Source organism: Petromyzon marinus, chromosome 6, assembly GCF_048934315.1.
Source record: "Petromyzon marinus isolate PM22_M1 ecotype Great Lakes invasive population chromosome 6, UKy_Petmar_22M1.pri1.0, whole genome shotgun sequence".
NCBI classification, from domain to species: Eukaryota; Metazoa; Chordata; class Hyperoartia; order Petromyzontiformes; family Petromyzontidae; genus Petromyzon; species Petromyzon marinus.
Window position 1 is genome coordinate 10027141 of NC_133672.1, and position 19327 is coordinate 10046467.

Below are 19327 nucleotides of genomic sequence, written 5' to 3' on the forward strand. Positions count from 1 at the left end.
AGATGGCGTCTCTGATGTATGCCCACTTTGTCTCCACGCTTCCATCTGGTGTGTCGTGTAGGGACTGCTCAAGGCTGTGTTGGCATAATTGAGTGAGCTCTGGGAGGGACGTCTTGGCAGAGTTGATGCGTAGGTAGCGCTTTTGTTTGAGGTGATGTATCCTTTTTGGGCGTAGTCTGACCTTGCTGGATACCAGCGAGTGATCGGTGTCACAGACTGCACTGTGGTAGCTGCGTGTGATGAGTACTGAGTTGAGGAGGGCTCGGCGGGTGATGACGGGGTCCAGTTTGTGCCAATTAAGAGACCTTGGATGTCTCCATGATACTTTATGGCATGGCTTTGTGAGAAAGAATGAGTTTGTGATACAGAGATTGTGGTTTGAACAAAGCTCCAGTAGTCTTTGGCCACTGGCATTCATGTTTCCAATGCCATGATAGCCAAGGCATGCGGGCCACGCGTCGTGGTCAGCCCCAACCCTTGCATTGAAGTCTCCCAACAGAAACTTGTGCTCAGAGCTGGGGATTTTTGCGAATTATATTGTGAAGCTCTTCATAGAACTGGTCATGAATCTCTGGAGGTGAGTAGAGTGTTGGGGCGTAGACACTCAGGATGGTTACATGGCCAGAAGCAGTGAGCAGTCTCATGAGCAGAATCCGCTCGGAGCCTGCAGTTGGTGGTTCTATCATGCCAAGGAGTGTGTTTTTGACGGCGAACCCAACACCGTGTTGCCTTGGTTCGTTCTGCTGTGTTCCTTGGCAGTAGAAAGTGTAGTCACTCTCTCGTAGTGAGCCACTGCCAGCAAGCCGGGTCTCCTGCAGTGCTGCAATATCGACATGGAGTCTCGCCAACTCCCTGTCGATAACTGCAGTCTTGCGGATGTCCTCAATCTGCAATAGATCTTCGGAGAGTCCAGAACACATTGTACGTACATTCCAGCTTGCAAAATGAAGGGCTGGAAGCTTCTTTTGTTTTGTTTTGCGATTGCCCGGTGCAGGTGTTGCAGCCCACTTGTCTGGTGATGAACCACAAGCTGCAAGCACCCATTGGAGCAGGTGAGCCGTGACGGGTAAGCACCTTATTGGCCGGGGGCTGCCCAGCTTGAGGCGGGTGGCGGCAGCTATCCATTGGGGTGCAATGACCCCTCCCACCGGAGATGGCAACCCGTGGCGCCCATTTTTTTTACGCCAATCTAAAATGAGCTTATAACCCGTGACTGCAGCCATCCGTGTTTCTTGGCCACGAGTAGGTTGCCGAGGAAGAGTGTCCTCTCCCCATTTTTGCACCTCTTGTTGGCGCAAAGAACGGCCAGGTTATTCTGGAAATCCCGGGTTGCCCATGCGTCAGGATCCCCCCCCCTCTCGGCCTTGCTGGTGATGTCCAAAGGAGTGCCACGCACGACGTTTGGCACCAGTTTGGCTGCAGGGGCTGCCGGGAATGTGCCGCAGTGCGTCACAGGGGCCCCACTCCTGAGTTTCTGTCGGGGTTTACCCCCTTAGCCATTGACTCTCCCGAGACACTCACAAGGCAGTGAGAAAACCGCGTAACCCTGGGAGGGGCCCTTACCAGGTACTGACAGCCGGGCCAGCTGTGCCTGGGACTCGCGTAAGGCAGGGTGTGGCCGCGCAGCGTTTTACGTACGACTCCCGCTCGCGACCGAAAAGGATGGCGAATATCTGAGCCGGTCCTGGTCCTTCCCTAGGCCGATTCAGCCTTAAACGAGTAACCTGGCGCGGTGTGTAAGTATCACCGTTGGGGATACAAAGGCGGCCGGGTGTGGTGCTGACCCTGCCCTCCACAGTCTGTTTGAGGCTATGGGGGAGGGAGATCTTTATTATGAATGGAATTGGTCACTGGAAAGGATGCTCGTGGTCTCTCTGTGCGCAGAGGGAAAAGCGAGGCGCCCCGTGTAGTGGTGTCCTGCTCAAATGAACATTGGGACGATGCTCTCAACTCCCGTATGCAGCCCTGAGCCAGTGGTGGAAATTCCACATTCATTTGACGGGGGACGAGAATACCAATAAGATGACTCCTGTTGACTTCCGCTCAAAGTCGGTACTCAATTGTATCGACCCAAGGAGAGATGATGGGCCGAGTCAACCCACAGCCAGGACGTGAACTCACAACCTTCAGATTGCGAGCCACTTGCTCCACCGCTGAGCCACGTGACCTGGCCCTCCTCCTTCTCACTCGTCGATTATAATAATCGATGTGACATTCGTCCGAACCCTGACTCACACCTATTGCTAAGTCCATAGCCCTTAAACCCTAATACCGTAATCACCTTCATCCCTTTGTCGTCGGATGAAGGTTGCCACCCCACCGCATTTTCGATTCGCGAGATATTTTGGACCATACTTCGCCACGCTGGTCATGACGCCCGGTGGTTAACTGAGCACTGCCAACTACGAGTGCCTAGCGAACGCCGCTCCACGTGCACTCCCTCGTTGATCTCGTTTCATTTTACGTTTAAAAAAAAAATTGCCCTTCGTGCAACCGGAGTTAATGGTTCATCATCTCACGATTAAACAATCCATCGCTGGATGCCGAAACCTTGTCCAGAGTTCACTGATAGTGGCACTATCTTTGAAAAAAAAATGCGAATGCTCCAGGCACGTGTCCATACTTGCGAGTAAAGCAATTAGTGTTTGATATTGCTCGTTAATTACCCGCTTTGGGGATTCTGCACACAGTACAGCGTGGGTTTTGGACAAAGTAACATTTAAATGCCACTTTTGATGATCGCCATCGTGATTATGATGATGGTGGTGGTGAACATTTTTTTTTTTTAGCTCAGGGACGCGTTTCGGAGAACTCCCCGACAACTGCAGTGCACGCTGCGTTTGCAAGGATGGCGTCGCGTACGTGATTGTGCGTACATTGCGGTCATGAAGACGTCCGTACATCGTAGCCTCGTGCCCCCGTTGCGGGTTGTTTGCGGGGTCTCGCGCAGCGGCTGATGCGCAAGGGGATCTCGCCTTCGTCCAAGGTGTCCGCTCGTAGTCCCCCTCCGAAGCGGTGATGTGGCGATGTCTGTCGGTTGTTCGTCGAACAGTTGAGGTCACAGAGGGAGGCGGCACGGGTCGCAGACTCGCAGCGCATCACTCGGCAGCTTCCTGAGCCGCCTCTAATTCACCCCAGTCACGTGCTTCAATCGGCGGCCAGTCGCCTCCGTATCACTCGTATACCGCTGCTGCTGCTGCTACTACTGCTATCATGGACTTTACTACTATCGTGAACTTTGCTGCTGGAGTTTTATTCCTCTTTCCATGTCGAGGGCGCGGTCTTACCAGACAAGACTGTTTCGTCTATTTCGCACTGTGTTGAATCGCGCCACCCCACTGCAGGTTTCAACAACACGCTCAACCATCCATGCGTCCATGAGCTCACTCACCCTGGCAATCACTCACTCACTTGCCCAACCACACACTCACTCACCCACTCACCCATTCACTCACTCACCCACTCAATCACTCACCCACCCACCCACTCAAACACCCTCTCACCCACCCATTCACTCACTCACCCACCCACTTAGCCACCCACTCACCCACCCGCTCACCCATTCACTCACCCATCCACCCACTCACCCACTCACTCACTCACCCTCTCACCCACTCACCCACCCACTCACCCATTAACTCACCCACCCACTCACTCACCCACCCACTCACCATACTGCAGGTTCCAACGCTTCTCGTTCTGGTTCACTCTCCCCGCACTGCTCGACGATAGAATTCCCTCGCATCGTCTCTCATCCCAAACTCTGAGCAGAACCGTTGCTTCTGCATTCAATAAACGCAATAACTGTTAACTGGGAAACTTTAATCGTGCTGTGAGTTGCTGGCCGCTTGGCGTGTTGTTATGTTGGGCCTGTACTCGTTAACCGCGGTGCGATATACGGAGTCAAACAGCGCACGTCACCACTTGCAGAGCGGGGATGATGTCGCGGGGTGGTGTTTAGACGAGGCTGCCCGTGACTATGATAATAATAACAACACCACTGTCTAACAATATAATTCACGTTCCTTTGTAAATCCACTGTTTGAATGAACACGACCCCACGCCGTGATAGCCGTGAGAATTGTCTGCTTGTATGTACGTTGGACTTTTTTCGCACCGTACGTAGCCAACCGTGCTACGTACGATATGGTGCCTGACCATACTTCATCACGCTGTTCAGCGTGCGGTTGTGAAGGGAGGGGTTTCCCAAGACCGGCTCAGATATAACTCGCCACCGATGTTAGCCGTGTCCAGGAATCGAACTCAAATCACCGGGTTCGTAGTAGCACAGTGCGCTAACCTAACCGTTGCGCCCACCGCTCCACCCACCGCGAGCTTCTCTATGGAATATATATATGAAATGAAATGTGTGTGTGTGTGTGCGTACAGGCACGTGCGTACGAGTGAACCGTGCTACAGAGCGTTCGCGGTGCCGCTCATTGAATCGATCGCGCAACGTGGACTGCGCGGAGTGAGATCGCAAAAATGCGTGGCGCGGAGCGGTGGCGCAGTGGTCAGCGGCGACTGCGCTCTCTACGAACCCGGCGAGGACGAGTTGCTGTTGGCGAGCACCTATGAAGACCAGCACACACACACACGCGCGCATACATACACACAGACACGCAAACGCTCACACACACAGAGACGTTTAAGGCGCAGAGCCCTGCAGACATACGAGCACGCGTTGTGTGCGCGTGACAGCAGCTGCGCTCGCGGCCAACATCAGTGACGAGCATTCTTTGGGTCTTTTAGGTTAAAGTCACGCAGATAGGTGCAAAGAAAATTGAAAAAAAAATCTCACGACGTTGCGATCGCAACGCAAGCGGTCGTCATCAGGACCGCTTGTGTTGCGATCGAAACGTTATGAATATGAATTCCTGCAGTCACGGAAACTTTACGTCAAGATCAGTGACGAATATCTGAACTGTTCTGCGGGGACTCACCACCCCCACCCCCCCCCCCCCTTACAAAAAAGGTCGACTCAGTATCATACGAGTATTCCACTTCACTCGTGCAATAGGTGCTCACTGACAGCGCTTGCCCCGAAAGCTTCATGAAGACGAATATGGATTCACGCTTTTCGTCTTTGTGTTTTGTGCGCGTGGTGCTAGCCAACACAGCATGCACAATATGCAACGCGGCGCGACCTTGTGTGTGTGTGTGTGTTGGTGTAGTGCAAGTGATGCTGAAACGAACCGAGGTTTACGCGTCTGCTAAACACAAACTCGACGTGTCGGAGCGGTGGTGCCAGTGGTTATCGCACTGCGCCATGCAACCCAGAAACCCGAGTTAGAACCCGAGCGATATCCGAACGGCTGCTGCGCCAACCCCCTCCCCCACACTCCCTCGTGTCTTCACTAACTCGCATTGACCAGCGTGGTGAAGTATGGTTCAAACAGACAACCCACATGGACCAACGCGGCCTTTGGCGGTCGTCATCTGTAAGTGTCTATTATGATATATTTTAAATTACCGCGCATGAAAACAACATAGGTGTCCTTATCGCATGCATGCTATCGCACATGGGACGTAAGCCGCACTGCATGACACCGGCCGTGAGTCAAGTGGATGCCAACAATAAAAGTCGCGCCACGTGCGCGTGTTCCCCACAAGCTAACAAAAAGATCTGCCCAATTGTATTTTTAGACGAATACTTTTTCAAACAACATTTGTTTAAGCAAGAAAAAACTCTGCAACGGGCTTGGTTTCGACCTTCCGGCTTTCATCAGCATAGTCAGGCTTTGTAAAAAAAAAAAAAAGCCGCTGGGTTTTTCAAGATGATATTGCTAAGATCACTCCGTACAAACGAAAGGGACTCCGTTCAACGCAAGAGGCGATGCCATTATTCCGGTGCATTGTGCGAATCTGCCGCGAAAGGGATTGTAAAAGCTCACATGGCCAAGCGCGTTAGAAAGCGGCGCAACCTCCTCCAGCAGAGTGTATCATCATCAGCCATGGTCAATCCACTGCTGGATGAAGGTCTCCTCAAGCCACAGTCACCTCTCACGATCTTGCGATGGTATAATAATCCACCCAGCACAATTTTTTACACACGAGTTCCATCAATCGTTCCGTCGCATGATCTTGCGAGATGGTAGTTGATTGGAATTGGCCTGCTGGTGCTGCTGCTGCTGATGATGATGATACGTGTTGATGGGATGCTGCAAACATGCTAACCCTATGCACCGCTGTGTGTGGTGGCTTTCATAACAACCAATGCGTTGTTAGTTTTAAAAAGTTCGCCTTTGTTCCCCTACAGCTTGCGCGCGCATTGATGAACACATCAGCCGAGCACAGCCGTACAAGTCCACATTCACCATTTCATCATGTATACATAAAAAAAGTTATTCATTCGACAATTATGCATTAAACGCAGTCGAGCTCGTTGTTTTATGCTCCCATTGAAACATTTAGCCTTGGCCGCCTTACATTAATTTCCACTGCTAATGAAGATACAATGGAGGGCAACAGGGGGCTGTGATCTATGGCGATGGTATTATAGTTATTATAGTATTATAGTTATCGCCTTCATGGCAAATTAATTAATTGTCGAGAAGTCAGCTCCGATGGCGACTTAAGGCCATCGGTGCTTGAGTCCGTTACAAAGACAAAGACCGCCCAGATAACCGTGACAGATTATTGGGGCAAGTGCTGTTAGCGAGCACCTGTGAAGGCCGACACGGCACACGAGGGGATGGGTGGCCAGCACCACGCCCGACCGCTTTTGTCTCCCAAGTGGCGATGTTTACACACCTCACCAGGCACTCATCTCAGGCGGAGTCGACCTCAGGGAAGAGGTCCAGGACCGGTTCAAATAATCGTCACTGGTGTTGGCCGTTAGCGGGAATCGAACTCGGGTGACCGGGTTCGTAGCGCAGCTGCTGTCACACGCACACAACGCGTGCTCGTATGTCTGCAGGGCTCTCCGCCTAAACGTCTGTGTGTGTGTGAGCGTTTGCGTGTCTGTGTGTATGTATGCGCGTGTGTGTGTGTGTGCTGGCCTTCATAGGTGCTCGCCAACAGCATTTGCCGCAACAGTCTGTTCCAGGCTATACGGGGGGCCTTTTTCTTTGCGGAGCGGTGAGCACGCAAACACCGGTGAGGATTTTTTTTATTATGAACCGGTCCTTGGCCTCACCTAGGTCGACTCAGCTTCAAAATGAGTATCTGGCGCGGTGTGTAAACATCGCCACTGGGGAGACAAAGGCGGTCGGGCGTAGTGCTGGCCACCCACCCTCGTGTACCGTGCCGGCCTTTATAGGTTCGTCGCTAACAGCACTTGCCCCTACAGTTTGTTAGGGCTATAGCGGGGTAGCTTTTTTTCGTGCAATTGTGTGCGTTTATGCGTGTGCATGTGTGTGCGAATGTGCATCAATGTTTGCGTTCGTGTGTGTCTGTGCGTAGGTGTGCGTTTGTGTCTACGCGTGTAAGCACGTTTTCGACGTTTGTGTGGGTATATGCATGTGCATTAATGTTTCTTTGTGTGCGTTATTATGTTTGTGCGTATGTATGTACGCTTGGTGTGTCTCTTTGTAGATGCATTTGTGTGTCTGTGCCGTGGTGCGTTTGTGTGTCTGTCTTTTGCGTGCGTTAGCGTGGGGAACGGTGGTGTGGTGGTTAGCGCGACGCTGTGCTACGAACCCTTCGACCGAGTTCAATTCCCGCTCACGGCCAACACCGGTGACTGAACCGGTCCTGGGCTTCCCACGAGGTCGACTCAGCCTCAATTGAGTACCTCGTGCGCTGTGTAAAAACAGTGCCACTAGGGAGACAAAGGCGGTCCGGCGTTTGTTGTCTCGGCCTTCATAGATGCTCGATAACAGCATTTGCCCCAACAGTCTGTTAAGGCTACATTGGGGGATCTTTGTCTTTGTGCATGTGTGCGTGTCCCCCCCCCCCCTCTCTACATGCGTCGAAGAGAAGAGTCGACATGCTGCGTCTCCTCTCCACGTATGGCACGAACGCCTCTGCGTTTTGACGCAACTGAGTCGTCTGGCACCGAGAGGGTTTTGCACTTCACTCCAAAGCGCTTGACTTATCGTATTCCAGTGGAACGTCCCTCTGGCTGTCTGCCCGTCTGTCTGCGTGTCCTCCGTCTGAACGTCACGTCCACCCGTCTGTAGTTCTGTCAGTCTGATCGTCCGGCCGACTGTCTGCGTGACCCTCCGTTCGTCCGTCATCCGTCGGTTCCTTTCCGTCAGTGCGTCTGTCTGCGTGTTCGTCGCTGACTTTAGAAGCAACTCGCGCAACGTACGCGTGGCACCGCTGTTGGCACGCGTGCGCTCGGAGGCTGCCTATTACACGTACTCGAGTGATACCTGATGCGAGAGAGCGATACATCAAGCGAGAGAGAGCGGGTCGCTCCGGTCAGGGACTGCGTCCGCCCCCAGGGGTGGGGGGGGGGGGAGGCGCGGGGGGCTTTATGGAGGTGAAGGAGGAGGAGGCAGCGTCCCGACTGTAACCTCAACCACTCACCCACTCACTCACCCACTCGTCCACACACTAACCCACTCACTCACTCGCCCACACACTAACCCACTTACTCACCCACTCGTCCACACACTAACCCACTCACTCACCCACTCGCCTACACACTAACCCACTCACTCACCCAGTCGCCCATACACTAACCCACTCACTCACCCACTCGCCCACACACTAACCCACCCACTCCCCCACACACTAACCCACCCACTCACCCACTCGCCCACACACTAACCCACTCACTCGCCCACACACTAACCCACCCACTCGCCCACACACTAACCCACTCACTCACCCACTCGCCCACACACTAACCCACTCACTCGCCCACACACTAACCCATTCATTCACCCACTCGCCCACACACTAACCCACTCACTCGCCCACACACTAACCCACTCACTCGCCCACACACTCACTCACCCACTCGCCCACACACTAACCCACCCACTCGCCCACACACTAACCCACTCCCTCGCCCACACACTAACCCACCCACTCGCCCACACACTAACCCACTCCCTCGCCCACACACTAACCCACCCACTCGCCCACACACTAACCCACCCACTCGCCCACACACTAACCCACCCACTCGCCCACACACTAAACCACCCACTCGCCCACACACTAACCCACTCCCTCGCCCACACACTAACCCACCCACTCGCCCACACACTAACCCACTCCCTCGTCCACACACTAACCCACCCACTCGCCCACACACTAACCCACCCACTCGCCCACACACTAACCCACTCCCACGCCCACACACTAACCCACCCACTCGCCCACACACTAACCCACTTACTCACCCACTCGCCCACACACTAACCCACCCACTCGCCCACACACTAACCCACCCACTCGCCCACACACTAACCCACTCACTCGCCCACACACTAACCCACCCACTCGCCCACACACTAACCCACCCACTCGCCCACACACTAACCCACCCACTCGCCCATACACTAACCCACTCCCACGCCCACACACTAACCCACCCACTCGCCCACACACTAACCCACTTACTCACCCACTCGCCCACACACTAACCCACTCACTCGCCCACACACTAACCCACCCACTCGCCCACACACTAACCCACTCACTCGCTCACACACTAACCCACCCACTCGCCCACACACTAACCCACTCCCTCGCCCACACACTAACCCACTCCCTCGCCCACACACTAACCCACTCACTCGCCACACACACTAACCCACCCACTCGCCCACACACTAACCCACCCACTCGCCCACACACTAATCCACTCCCTCGCCCACACACTAACCCACTCACTCGCCCACACACTAACCCACTCCCACGCCCACACACTAACCCACCCACTCGCCCACACACTAACCCACTTACTCACCCACTCGCCCACACACTAACCCACCCACTCGCCCACACACTAACCCACTCACTCGCTCGTGTGCGCTCCCAGACGTCTGAGACGGACGTGCCGCCTCTGCCTACGTATTTTCCCCACATCGCCTCCTCTCCGCGGCGCTCTCTCGCTGGGTGCGAGGACACGGAGGAAATGCGAAGAGACAATTCTCCCTCCCGGTGCGCTCAAATCGATTTAATTGGCGGTCGGCGTGGACGCAAATGCATTATTTAAGGCGCGCACTGCATTGCTCGGTGCACGCGGCACACACACACGCGCACACACACACACAAAGACGCACACACACACACATTTCACACACACACACTTCACACACACACACACTTCACACACACACACTTCACACACACACACTTCACACACACACACTTCACACACACACACTTCACACACACACACTTCACACACACACACACACTTCACACACACACACACTTCACACACACACACTTCACACACACACACTTCACACACACACACTTCACACACACACACTTCACACACACACACTTCACACACACACACACACACTTCACACACACACACTTCACACACACACACACTTCACACACACACACACTTCACACACACACACACTTCACACACACACACACTTCACACACACACACACTTCACACACACACACACTTCACACACGCTGTTGCAGCAGCCGCGCGCAGATGACACGCGCAGAGCGGCGCTCTGCGCTCCCTCCAGGACCGGGCGCACCAACCACGGCGCACTGAGCGCGCGCGTCCTGTCGGGCTCATTCCGTCGACGGGCAAGCAACCGGGACCGCTCCCCCTGTGCTTGCGTGCTTGGCACCCCGCGATATGCGTGCGCGGCTCAGCGGAGGCGGCTGATTGGCAAGGCTGGCCGGAGCTGCCGTGTGCGCCTAAAGGGAGCCGTGGAAGGGAGGAGGAGGGGGGGCAGTTGAGGGGTTGTGGCGGGCAGGGAAAGGGGAGTTTGTGGGGGGGGGGGGGGTAACGGGGAGGAGGGGGGTAGAGAGAGAAGAGGGGTGGGAAGGAGGTCGGGGTAGGTATACAGAGTGAGTGGGTGGGAGGGAGTTTGACAGTGATGGGGAGAGAAGCCATGGAAACCGGGGCCAGACAAGCCATGGAGGACCAATCAGAACTCTACCCTCTTTGCCACCGAAGAGCTGGGGCTTCGCAGCCCTCCTAGCTGGAGACCGGGCCTCGTTCCCCGAATAAATAAGGCTGGGGAGGCCCGCTTTGCAACATAAAACGCTAAGCGCAAGCTTTTTTATTTTTTCTCCCGGGGGGTTTAAGAAAGCGCCGCTGTGCATATCCTCCGAGGCTCGGGATAAGCGGTTGTTTAAATCATAGTCGCGGTGCGTGGCCGCAAAATCGCTCGGAGGAGACAGCGGGTCGAGCCCCCGGTACCCGAGGCATCAATGTTTCACTTGCCGATCCTCAGCTTCTCCCCGCAGCAAGTGGCGAGCGTGTGCGAGACCTTGGAGGAGAGCGGCGACATCGAACGGCTCGGCCGCTTCCTCTGGTCGCTGCCCGTGGCGCCGAGCGCCTGGGAGGCCCTCAACAAGCACGAGTCGGTGCTCCGCGCGCGCGCCGTCGTGGCATTCCACGCGGGCAACTTCAGAGACCTCTACCACATCCTGGAGAACCACAAGTTCACCAAGGAGTCGCACGCCAAGCTGCAGGCCATGTGGCTGGAGGCGCACTACCAGGAGGCAGAGAAGTCGCGCGGCCGTCCGCTGGGTCCCGTGGACAAGTACCGCGTACGCAAGAAGTTCCCGCTGCCCAAGACGATCTGGGACGGCGAGCAGAAGACGCACTGCTTCAAGGAGCGGACGCGCAATCTGCTGCGGGAGTGGTACCTGCAGGACCCGTACCCGAATCCGTCCAAGAAGCGGGAGCTTGCCCAGGCGACTGGCCTCACGCCCACGCAAGTGGGCAACTGGTTCAAGAATCGGAGGCAAAGAGACAGAGCTGCGGCGGCCAAAAATAGGTGGGTGATGAGTGGTGGTGGTGGTGGTGGCGTTGGTGGTGGTGGTGCTGCTGCTGCTGTTTTGCGTCGTGCGAAGCGAAGGGGAAACTCGAGAAAGCCGCGTCATTGTCATCGCCCGTAATGTGAGGGGGCTTCAATCCGCACGAGTCAAGCGGCTACTTGGTACGGCGCGTCCCGATTTATTGCAACGATACTCGCCGTCTCTCTCTCACTCTCTCTCTCTCTCTCGGTGTTCGTTCACATTCAGAGCCGACCGGTCTCGTGGTAGTGGTAGCAGCAGCAGCAATACGAATAATACGTGTTAATAAACGACGACGAGAGATGATGATGATGATGCGAGTGTGATGCATCAAAGTGTACTGTAGATGCGTTGGGATATTTAGGCAACGCGAGTGGGCTGTTGACGCTGCGTCGTAATGAATGCTTGCGAGTTAATTCGGCAGAGAAAAACAAAATATCAGGCGCGTCTCCCGTCGCGATATCAAGGCCGTTGTTGTCGTTGTTGTTGTTGCTGTTTTTGTCGTTGTTGTCATTGTTGTTGTTGTTGTCGCTTTGCAATGCGACGAAGGTCATGGCAGCGAGCGTCGAATTGGATGCGAGAGACCGTCGTGCACAACTCAAAGTACACCTTGACGTGGGGCCCAACATTTGCGTGGGGTCCAACATTTATTTATTTGCTTTAAGAATTAAAATGTTTTACAGAGTAAGTAGCGGCTTTGGTTTCTAGTAAAATGTGCACGATTATCTGGAACGCGTAACAACAAGGGCACTGTTGGGCATAATCCGCTATAATTGCTTACAATATTAAATATCTAAAACGAACATTATAAACCCTAGTGTTGGTATTATTACTGTTGTATTGTCAAAATATAATTTTCAACGTGGTACGTAGGGAAATAAAGTTGTGTGTGTGTATATATATATGAATGTAGGCCGTCACTTAGAAATACACACACATATATATAATATACATATAAATACCTCGAGTGATTTCGGTCGCAGCGTCGTGGACTGTGCGATGCGTCGCTGATTCGTTTTCAATTGGCAAGGTTCCTAATTTCCATGCCATACGGGGAGGGCATCGGGCGTCTGCATCGCCTGCCCACGCGGGGCATTGTGTCGTGATAAATAGATCGGGCAGCGCCTCGGCATTCTCGGCTGGGGCAGTGAGCAGATGTTGCCGGCAATATCTGCAACATTTCCCATCCAAACGTGCGTTCTCGCGACTCTGAAATGTACCCCTTAGATAGAGGAAACAAAAAAAAGGTCGCGTTTGCCAGAGGGCCGTCAAGATGCGTTGTCGAGAAAAGCGCAACGTCAGCTGTCAAAACTTCATCCTCTCGACGTTCGGCACTTGCGGGTCGTCATGGTCCGTGGCGATTGTCCATGACAAATGAATGGTTTTGTATGGAATGTATCACCACGTCGTGAGCGTTGTCATTCATATATATAGTGCGTGTGTGCGTATATGTGTATACACAAACGCGTAGATCTACGAGCACACGCACAGCACCGATTAACGGAATCGCATTTTTTTTCCTAGACTTGAGTCAAATGCAGAAATGTAATTAACGATGGAATTACAGATGATTATAACGTCACTACGTGGGGTTATGAATAATCACGGTGTTTTAATGCTGTTTATGTGAGAATGCCATCGGCCGTGGGAGAACGACACGAGGATTTGTCCGAATGAAATACAAATTGTAACGCAATGGCTAAAGCCTTAACAAAGACAAAGACCGCCCCGTAGAGCCTTAACAGACGTTTGGTGCATGCGCTGTTAGCGAACATAAACAAACACACACACATATACATACACACTCTCATGTATTTGTACATTTCCTCCACCCACGCGTCTGGACGTCACCGAACGTACAAACAGCAGAACGGGCGCGAAGCTCTAAGAAAATAAGCCTTACCCCGATGTTATGGCAACGTATTGGCCCAATTAAAGAAAATATTGCCGAACCGCGGTCACTCTCGTTGGCATTGCCATGCGCGAAGCGAGCGATGGTTGCGCGGCGTTATTGCTACTGGAGCCCCCGCGGGGCGAGCGAGGGTCGTGAGGACGACACGCGGAGGACGACACGAGGAGGACGACACGAGGAGGCACGGCGTGGGCCCTCCCCTCTCGGGCTCCCCGTTCCAGGCGCGAGCCCCGTGGGGCGAGCGCGGGTGACATCCCCCCCCCCCCCCGACTCGTGCGACAAGTGGGGCGCGGCGATCATTTGATTTCACAAGTAATGCCACTTGGAACAAATATATATGTAATATGTGTGTGTGTGTATATATATATCTCTCTCTCGAGTAAACATATTACAACCGACATTGCACTTGAATTAAAATGGTACGTTTTATATGATGCATAGGATAAATATATATAACGTGCATTGCTTTCACGTTTCAGTAACATGGAAACAAAGCAAAATTGTCACTGAAACCCCAGAGTTCCGATTTAAAATGTGTCCTCACCTTAAAAACAAAGTTATATTCCTATAACATCCTCATTTAAAATCCATACATTTCCGCCTTTGTTGACTACACACGGCCGAAGAACACACACAATAACTCTACCCGGGTCTACATCTAAACAACAACAGCCCAGACTCGTGACCCCAACGAGCTTAACAAGCAGAGGGCATCTGTCACGAGCGGTAGCTTCTATTGACCACCGCCAGGTCACACGCGTACCCTGCTCTCTGGCTAAAATACAGGCCAGGTGCAGTGGCTGTGAATGCAAGCCGAGCCAAAAGCTCCCCAGGTGAATTGTTGGCACACTTCGTGGCCTAGATCACGTGCTCGTTGATGCTATTGTTGCCGCTCTTGTTGTTCTTGACGGAAGTTATTGTCCATCCGAACTCGTGCGCTCGTCTCCAGGGCGGCGTGAGTTGGGTTCGTGCTTCGTCAGCAACGCGCGCGCATTGCCTGCCCCAAGGTGCACGAGAACGCGGCGTTCCGGTCTCAGGTTACAGGCTGCTTCCAGGTTGCAGAAGGGAAAGGTTGCAGCCATGCAGGGTGTACACTGCGAAGGGACACGTTGTCGGTTGCTGGTTGCAGGAGTCAGAGGACATCGATGCAGGGTGTATTTGCAGGGTGTACTTTGTAGGTTGCTGGTTTGCAGGGTGCGGTAGATGACAACGACGCAGGATGTAGCTTGCGGGGTGTAGACTGTAGAGGGACCCGTTGTCGGTCGCTGATTGCAGCACCTGCATGTAGGGTGCAGATGTTGTTGCTGCTGCAGGCCACCGGCCGCTCAGCGGCAGGCTTTGCGTTCTGCTTTATTTTTTTCCCCGCAGGAGGTGATGCAGGACGTCGCATGACCTGAGGTGTGTGTGTGTGCGTGCGTGTACTGCACGCTGCCGCCGCCGCCGCTGCCGCCGCTGCTGCTACTTTTGCCGCTGCCGCTGTGTTGTGCGTTTCGCTGTCAGGCTGCAGGTGCCCATAGCCCTCTGCTCGTCGGAGCGCGCCGCGCACCCGGACTCGCGCGGCTACGGCGCGGGCGGCGAGGGTCGTCAGCTCAGCGAATCGCCCGGCGCCGTCGCCAGCCCCGGCGCCACGAGCCTCTCCAGCCTGAGCGACCGGCCGGCCGCTACGGCCTGCACCACGTCGCCCGCGTGCAGCGAGAGCGACTGCGAGGCTTGACGCTCCTCGCCACCACCCAACGCCGTCTCCAGACGCGTTCCCGTGGCGGAGGAAACCTTCTCGTCTTTTTGCCGCGCCACGTCCATGGCCCATCCTCGTCATCATCTTCTTCCTTCTCCTTCTACCGCCTGTATCATCTGTTCCTCTTTGCGCTAACTGCTCCACGGTGCAAGTGAGACGGCGGTCATCGTGCAGAGCGTGCTATGAGAGATGACGGACAGTGTTGTTTTTATATTTTTTTGTGCGGGGGGGGGGGGGTTATTTATCACGATTCAGAGTCGCTCGGTCTTCTTCTTTTTTGTTTTTTTTGCTCTCTTTTTTGTCATGAGCGTTTTCTCGACAGCTGCACTGTCCCACCCTGTCTTTCTCTCGTGTCCCGTCTTCATCTCGGTATCTTTAGTCGCCTATTTTCTTTCGTTTCCATGGACTTGGCTACCCTACATCTTGTTTTGCACGCGGTGCAATTCATGGATGTATCCACGCGACAGCACGCGTATACACATTTTTTTAAAGAAATATCTTTAAAAAAACAAACATACGGAGCAAAACAAACACACACACACAAACAACAATACATACCAACTTGAAACAGTCGATAGCACTGGAAAATATAACTTTTATCTGTAAAAAAAACAATCGAGGACTTGTATTCATCATGTCATGTTGGTGTGCTTATAAATATACCGCGTCTTCGCCCCAATACCACACATCGTGTGACTAAAGCTGTATTTACGATAATTACATCATCCATATGTTGACAATCACCAATGCACGCCTGTTTCTTCTCTATGCTATATATATTGTCGCTAATCGCCCATTAGCCAATGAGGTCTCAATGTTGTAATTGTAAATATACAAAAAAAAAGATGTTTATCTACATTATATTTCATTTTTGTTAAAAAACAAAATCTACAAACAAACAAAAAAAACCCCAGTAACGAGATAAGGAATTACGTTCATTGTCCGTGCACGAAGTTTGTGTCTCTGTGTTGTACATAAAATAACATGAACAAAAACAATGCCATCGAAACCGCTGGGGTGGGTGGGTGGGGGGATTGGACAATCATGCGAATAAATTTGCTATAAAATGTCTCCTCTGTGGAAGTGGCCGTGTGATGTTTGCGCGCTCTGCACTCACGCACGCCTAGGCCGCCTGATTTAGGGTCGGGATTTCGTCGTCGGTGTTAGTGGTGATCACTGCGAGCGCGACAACGGAGAAGAGGGGACGCGAGAGATCCAGACCGCGAGTGAATGCCCCATCAACGTGACGTTCAGTGGACGTTCTTCGTACGCTGCAGTGATATGTCCTACGGCAGCCCATTTACATCGCACGTGTCTGTCTGGCGTGCAAATACTGGGCCATTTAAGACGTATAAATACTAACATACGTTTTACAATGGCTCATTCACACTGTGTGTGTGTATATATATATGGATAGCACTTGCCCCAATAGTCTATTAAGGCTATAGCGTGGATCTTTGTCTTTGTGTGTCGTATGTAAAAATATGTACGAATTATTGGTCATTCAAGACGCGCATCGATACTAAATGCGTTTTACAAATACACTGTGTATGCGCTGTGGTATGTACATTATACATCACCAGTTATGTTTATCCACTGCTGGATGATGGGCCTCCCATCATCTATGCCGTACGGGGTCGTCCGTTGATGGGCGAGGGTATGTGGTCATACTTTACCACGCCGATGCATGCATGAATGAATGGTCATATATAAGTAAAAATGCTTAGATTCAATTGGTATGCGTATCATCGTTAAAACACTACTTTGTCGATATCGTATATACATTGTATTACGTAAAATACGTTTGTTTTAAATGATAAATGTTAGTTCGATTGATGTGTGCACTACGGTTGCTGCAATTCCATATCGAAGGTGACGTGTAAGGGTGGATACACTCCGAACACGCCTGATCTTTGTCTTACCTTCAAGAACATCGAAAGGTAATTCGCTGGAGGTGGCGGCCGCGATGGCAGCTTGGAGAGTCGCCGTCATTCATCAGTGGATTGACCATGGCTGTATGAACATTATGCATGTGTGTGTGTGTATATAGATGTGTAGGGAGCGGCAGTGCAGTGATTAACACGCTGCACTACGAAACCTGGCCACCCGGGTTCTATTCCCGATCACGGCCAACACCCAGTGACGACAATTATATGAACCGGTTCTGCGCCTCCCCTAGGTCGACTCAGCTTCCAATGAGTACCTGGTGCGGTGTGTAAACATCGCCACTGGGGAGACAAAGGCGGCTGGGCGTGGCGCTGGCCACCCACCGAACTCGTGCGCCGCGCCGGCGTTCAAAAGGTGCTCGCTAACAGCACTTGCCCCGACAATCTGTTCAGGCTATACGGGGGATCTTTGTAAATGTGTAAAGTCCGTTCTCAGCGAGGCAATTGGAGGCAGCCGCAACTCCTGTTGCCAGCACGTGTTTGCGCATACAAAAGGTAGCATCGCTCGCTGTGTGCACGGTAACTGGACAGAGCGTTGGTCGGTGCTTCACGTGGAACCCGGGCGCAAAGGGTGACGAGCAGTCGAGAACGAGCGGTAGAGAACGAGAGGTAGAGAATGAGAGGCAGAGAATGAGAGGTAGAGAATGAGAGGTAGAGAATGAGAGGTAGAGAATGAGAGGTAGAGAATGAGAGGTAGAGAATGAGAGGTAGAGAACGAGAGGTAGAGAATGAGAAGTAGAGAATGAGAGGTAGAGAATGAGAGGTAGAGAACGAGAGGTGGAGAACGAGAGGTAGAGAATGAGAGGTAGAGAATGAGAGGTAGAGAATGAGAGGTAGAGAATGAGAGGTAGAGAATGAGAGGTAGAGAATGAGCGGTAGAGAATGAGAGGTAGAGAATGAGAGGTAGAGAATGAGAAGTAGAGAATGAGAGGTAGAGAATGAGAAGTAGAGAATGAGAGGTAGAGAATGAGAGGTAGAGAATGAGAAGTAGAGAATGAGAGGTAGAGAATGAGAGGTAGAGAACGAGAGGTAGAGAATGAGAGGTAGAGAATGAGAGGTAGAGAATGAGAGGTAGAGAATGAGAGGTAGAGAATGAGAAGTAGAGAATGAGAGGTAGAGAATGAGAGGTAGAGAACGAGAGGTAGAGAATGAGAGGTAGAGAATGAGAGGTAGAGAATGAGAGGTAGAGAATGAGAGGTAGAGAATGAGAGGTAGAGAATGAGAGGTAGAGAATGAGAGGTAGAGAATGAGAGGTAGAGAATGAGAGGTAGAGAATGAGAGGTAGAGAACGAGAGGTAGAGAATGAGAGGTAGAGAATGAGAGGTAGAGAATGAGAAGTAGAGAATGAGAGGTAGAGAATGAGAGGTAGAGAATGAGAAGTAGAGAATGAGAGGTAGAGAATGAGAGGTAGAGAACGAGAGGTAGAGAATGAGAGGTAGAGAATGAGAGGTAGAGAATGAGAGGTAGAGAATGAGAGGTAGAGAATGAGAAGTAGAGAATGAGAGGTAGAGAATGAGAGGTAGAGAACGAGAGGTAGAGAATGAGAGGTAGAGAATGAGAGGTAGAGAATGAGAGGTAGAGAATGAGAGGTAGAGAATGAGAGGTAGAGAATGAGAGGTAGAGAACGAGAGGTAGAGAATGAGAGGTAGAGAATGAGAGGTAGAGAATGAGAAGTAGAGAATGAGAGGTAGAGAATGAGAGGTAGAGAATGAGAAGTAGAGAATGAGAGGTAGAGAATGAGAGGTAGAGAACGAGAGGTAGAGAATGAGAGGTAGAGAATGAGAGGTAGAGAATGAGAGGTAGAGAATGAGAGGTAGAGAATGAG

The 19327-nt window shown here is 52.4% G+C and overlaps 1 protein-coding gene across 2 annotated transcripts; it reads left to right on the top strand.

Moving 5' to 3' along the window:
• The first annotated feature begins 10973 nt into the window (after nt 1–10973).
• On the top strand, nt 10974–18152 carry SIX3 (SIX homeobox 3). 2 transcript variants are annotated; one of them, XM_032948046.2, is made up of 2 exons: nt 10974–11890; nt 15322–18152. In XM_032948046.2, exons 1-2 carry the CDS (start codon nt 11319–11321, stop codon nt 15533–15535), a joined length of 786 nt encoding a protein of 261 aa, XP_032803937.1. In that variant the 5' UTR covers nt 10974–11318; the 3' UTR covers nt 15536–18152. The 2 variants fall into 2 exon arrangements, with proteins under 2 accessions (XP_032803937.1, XP_075921143.1); XM_076065028.1 differs by having other exon boundaries at nt 15329–15443.
• The last annotated feature ends 1175 nt before the right edge of the window (nt 18153–19327 follow it).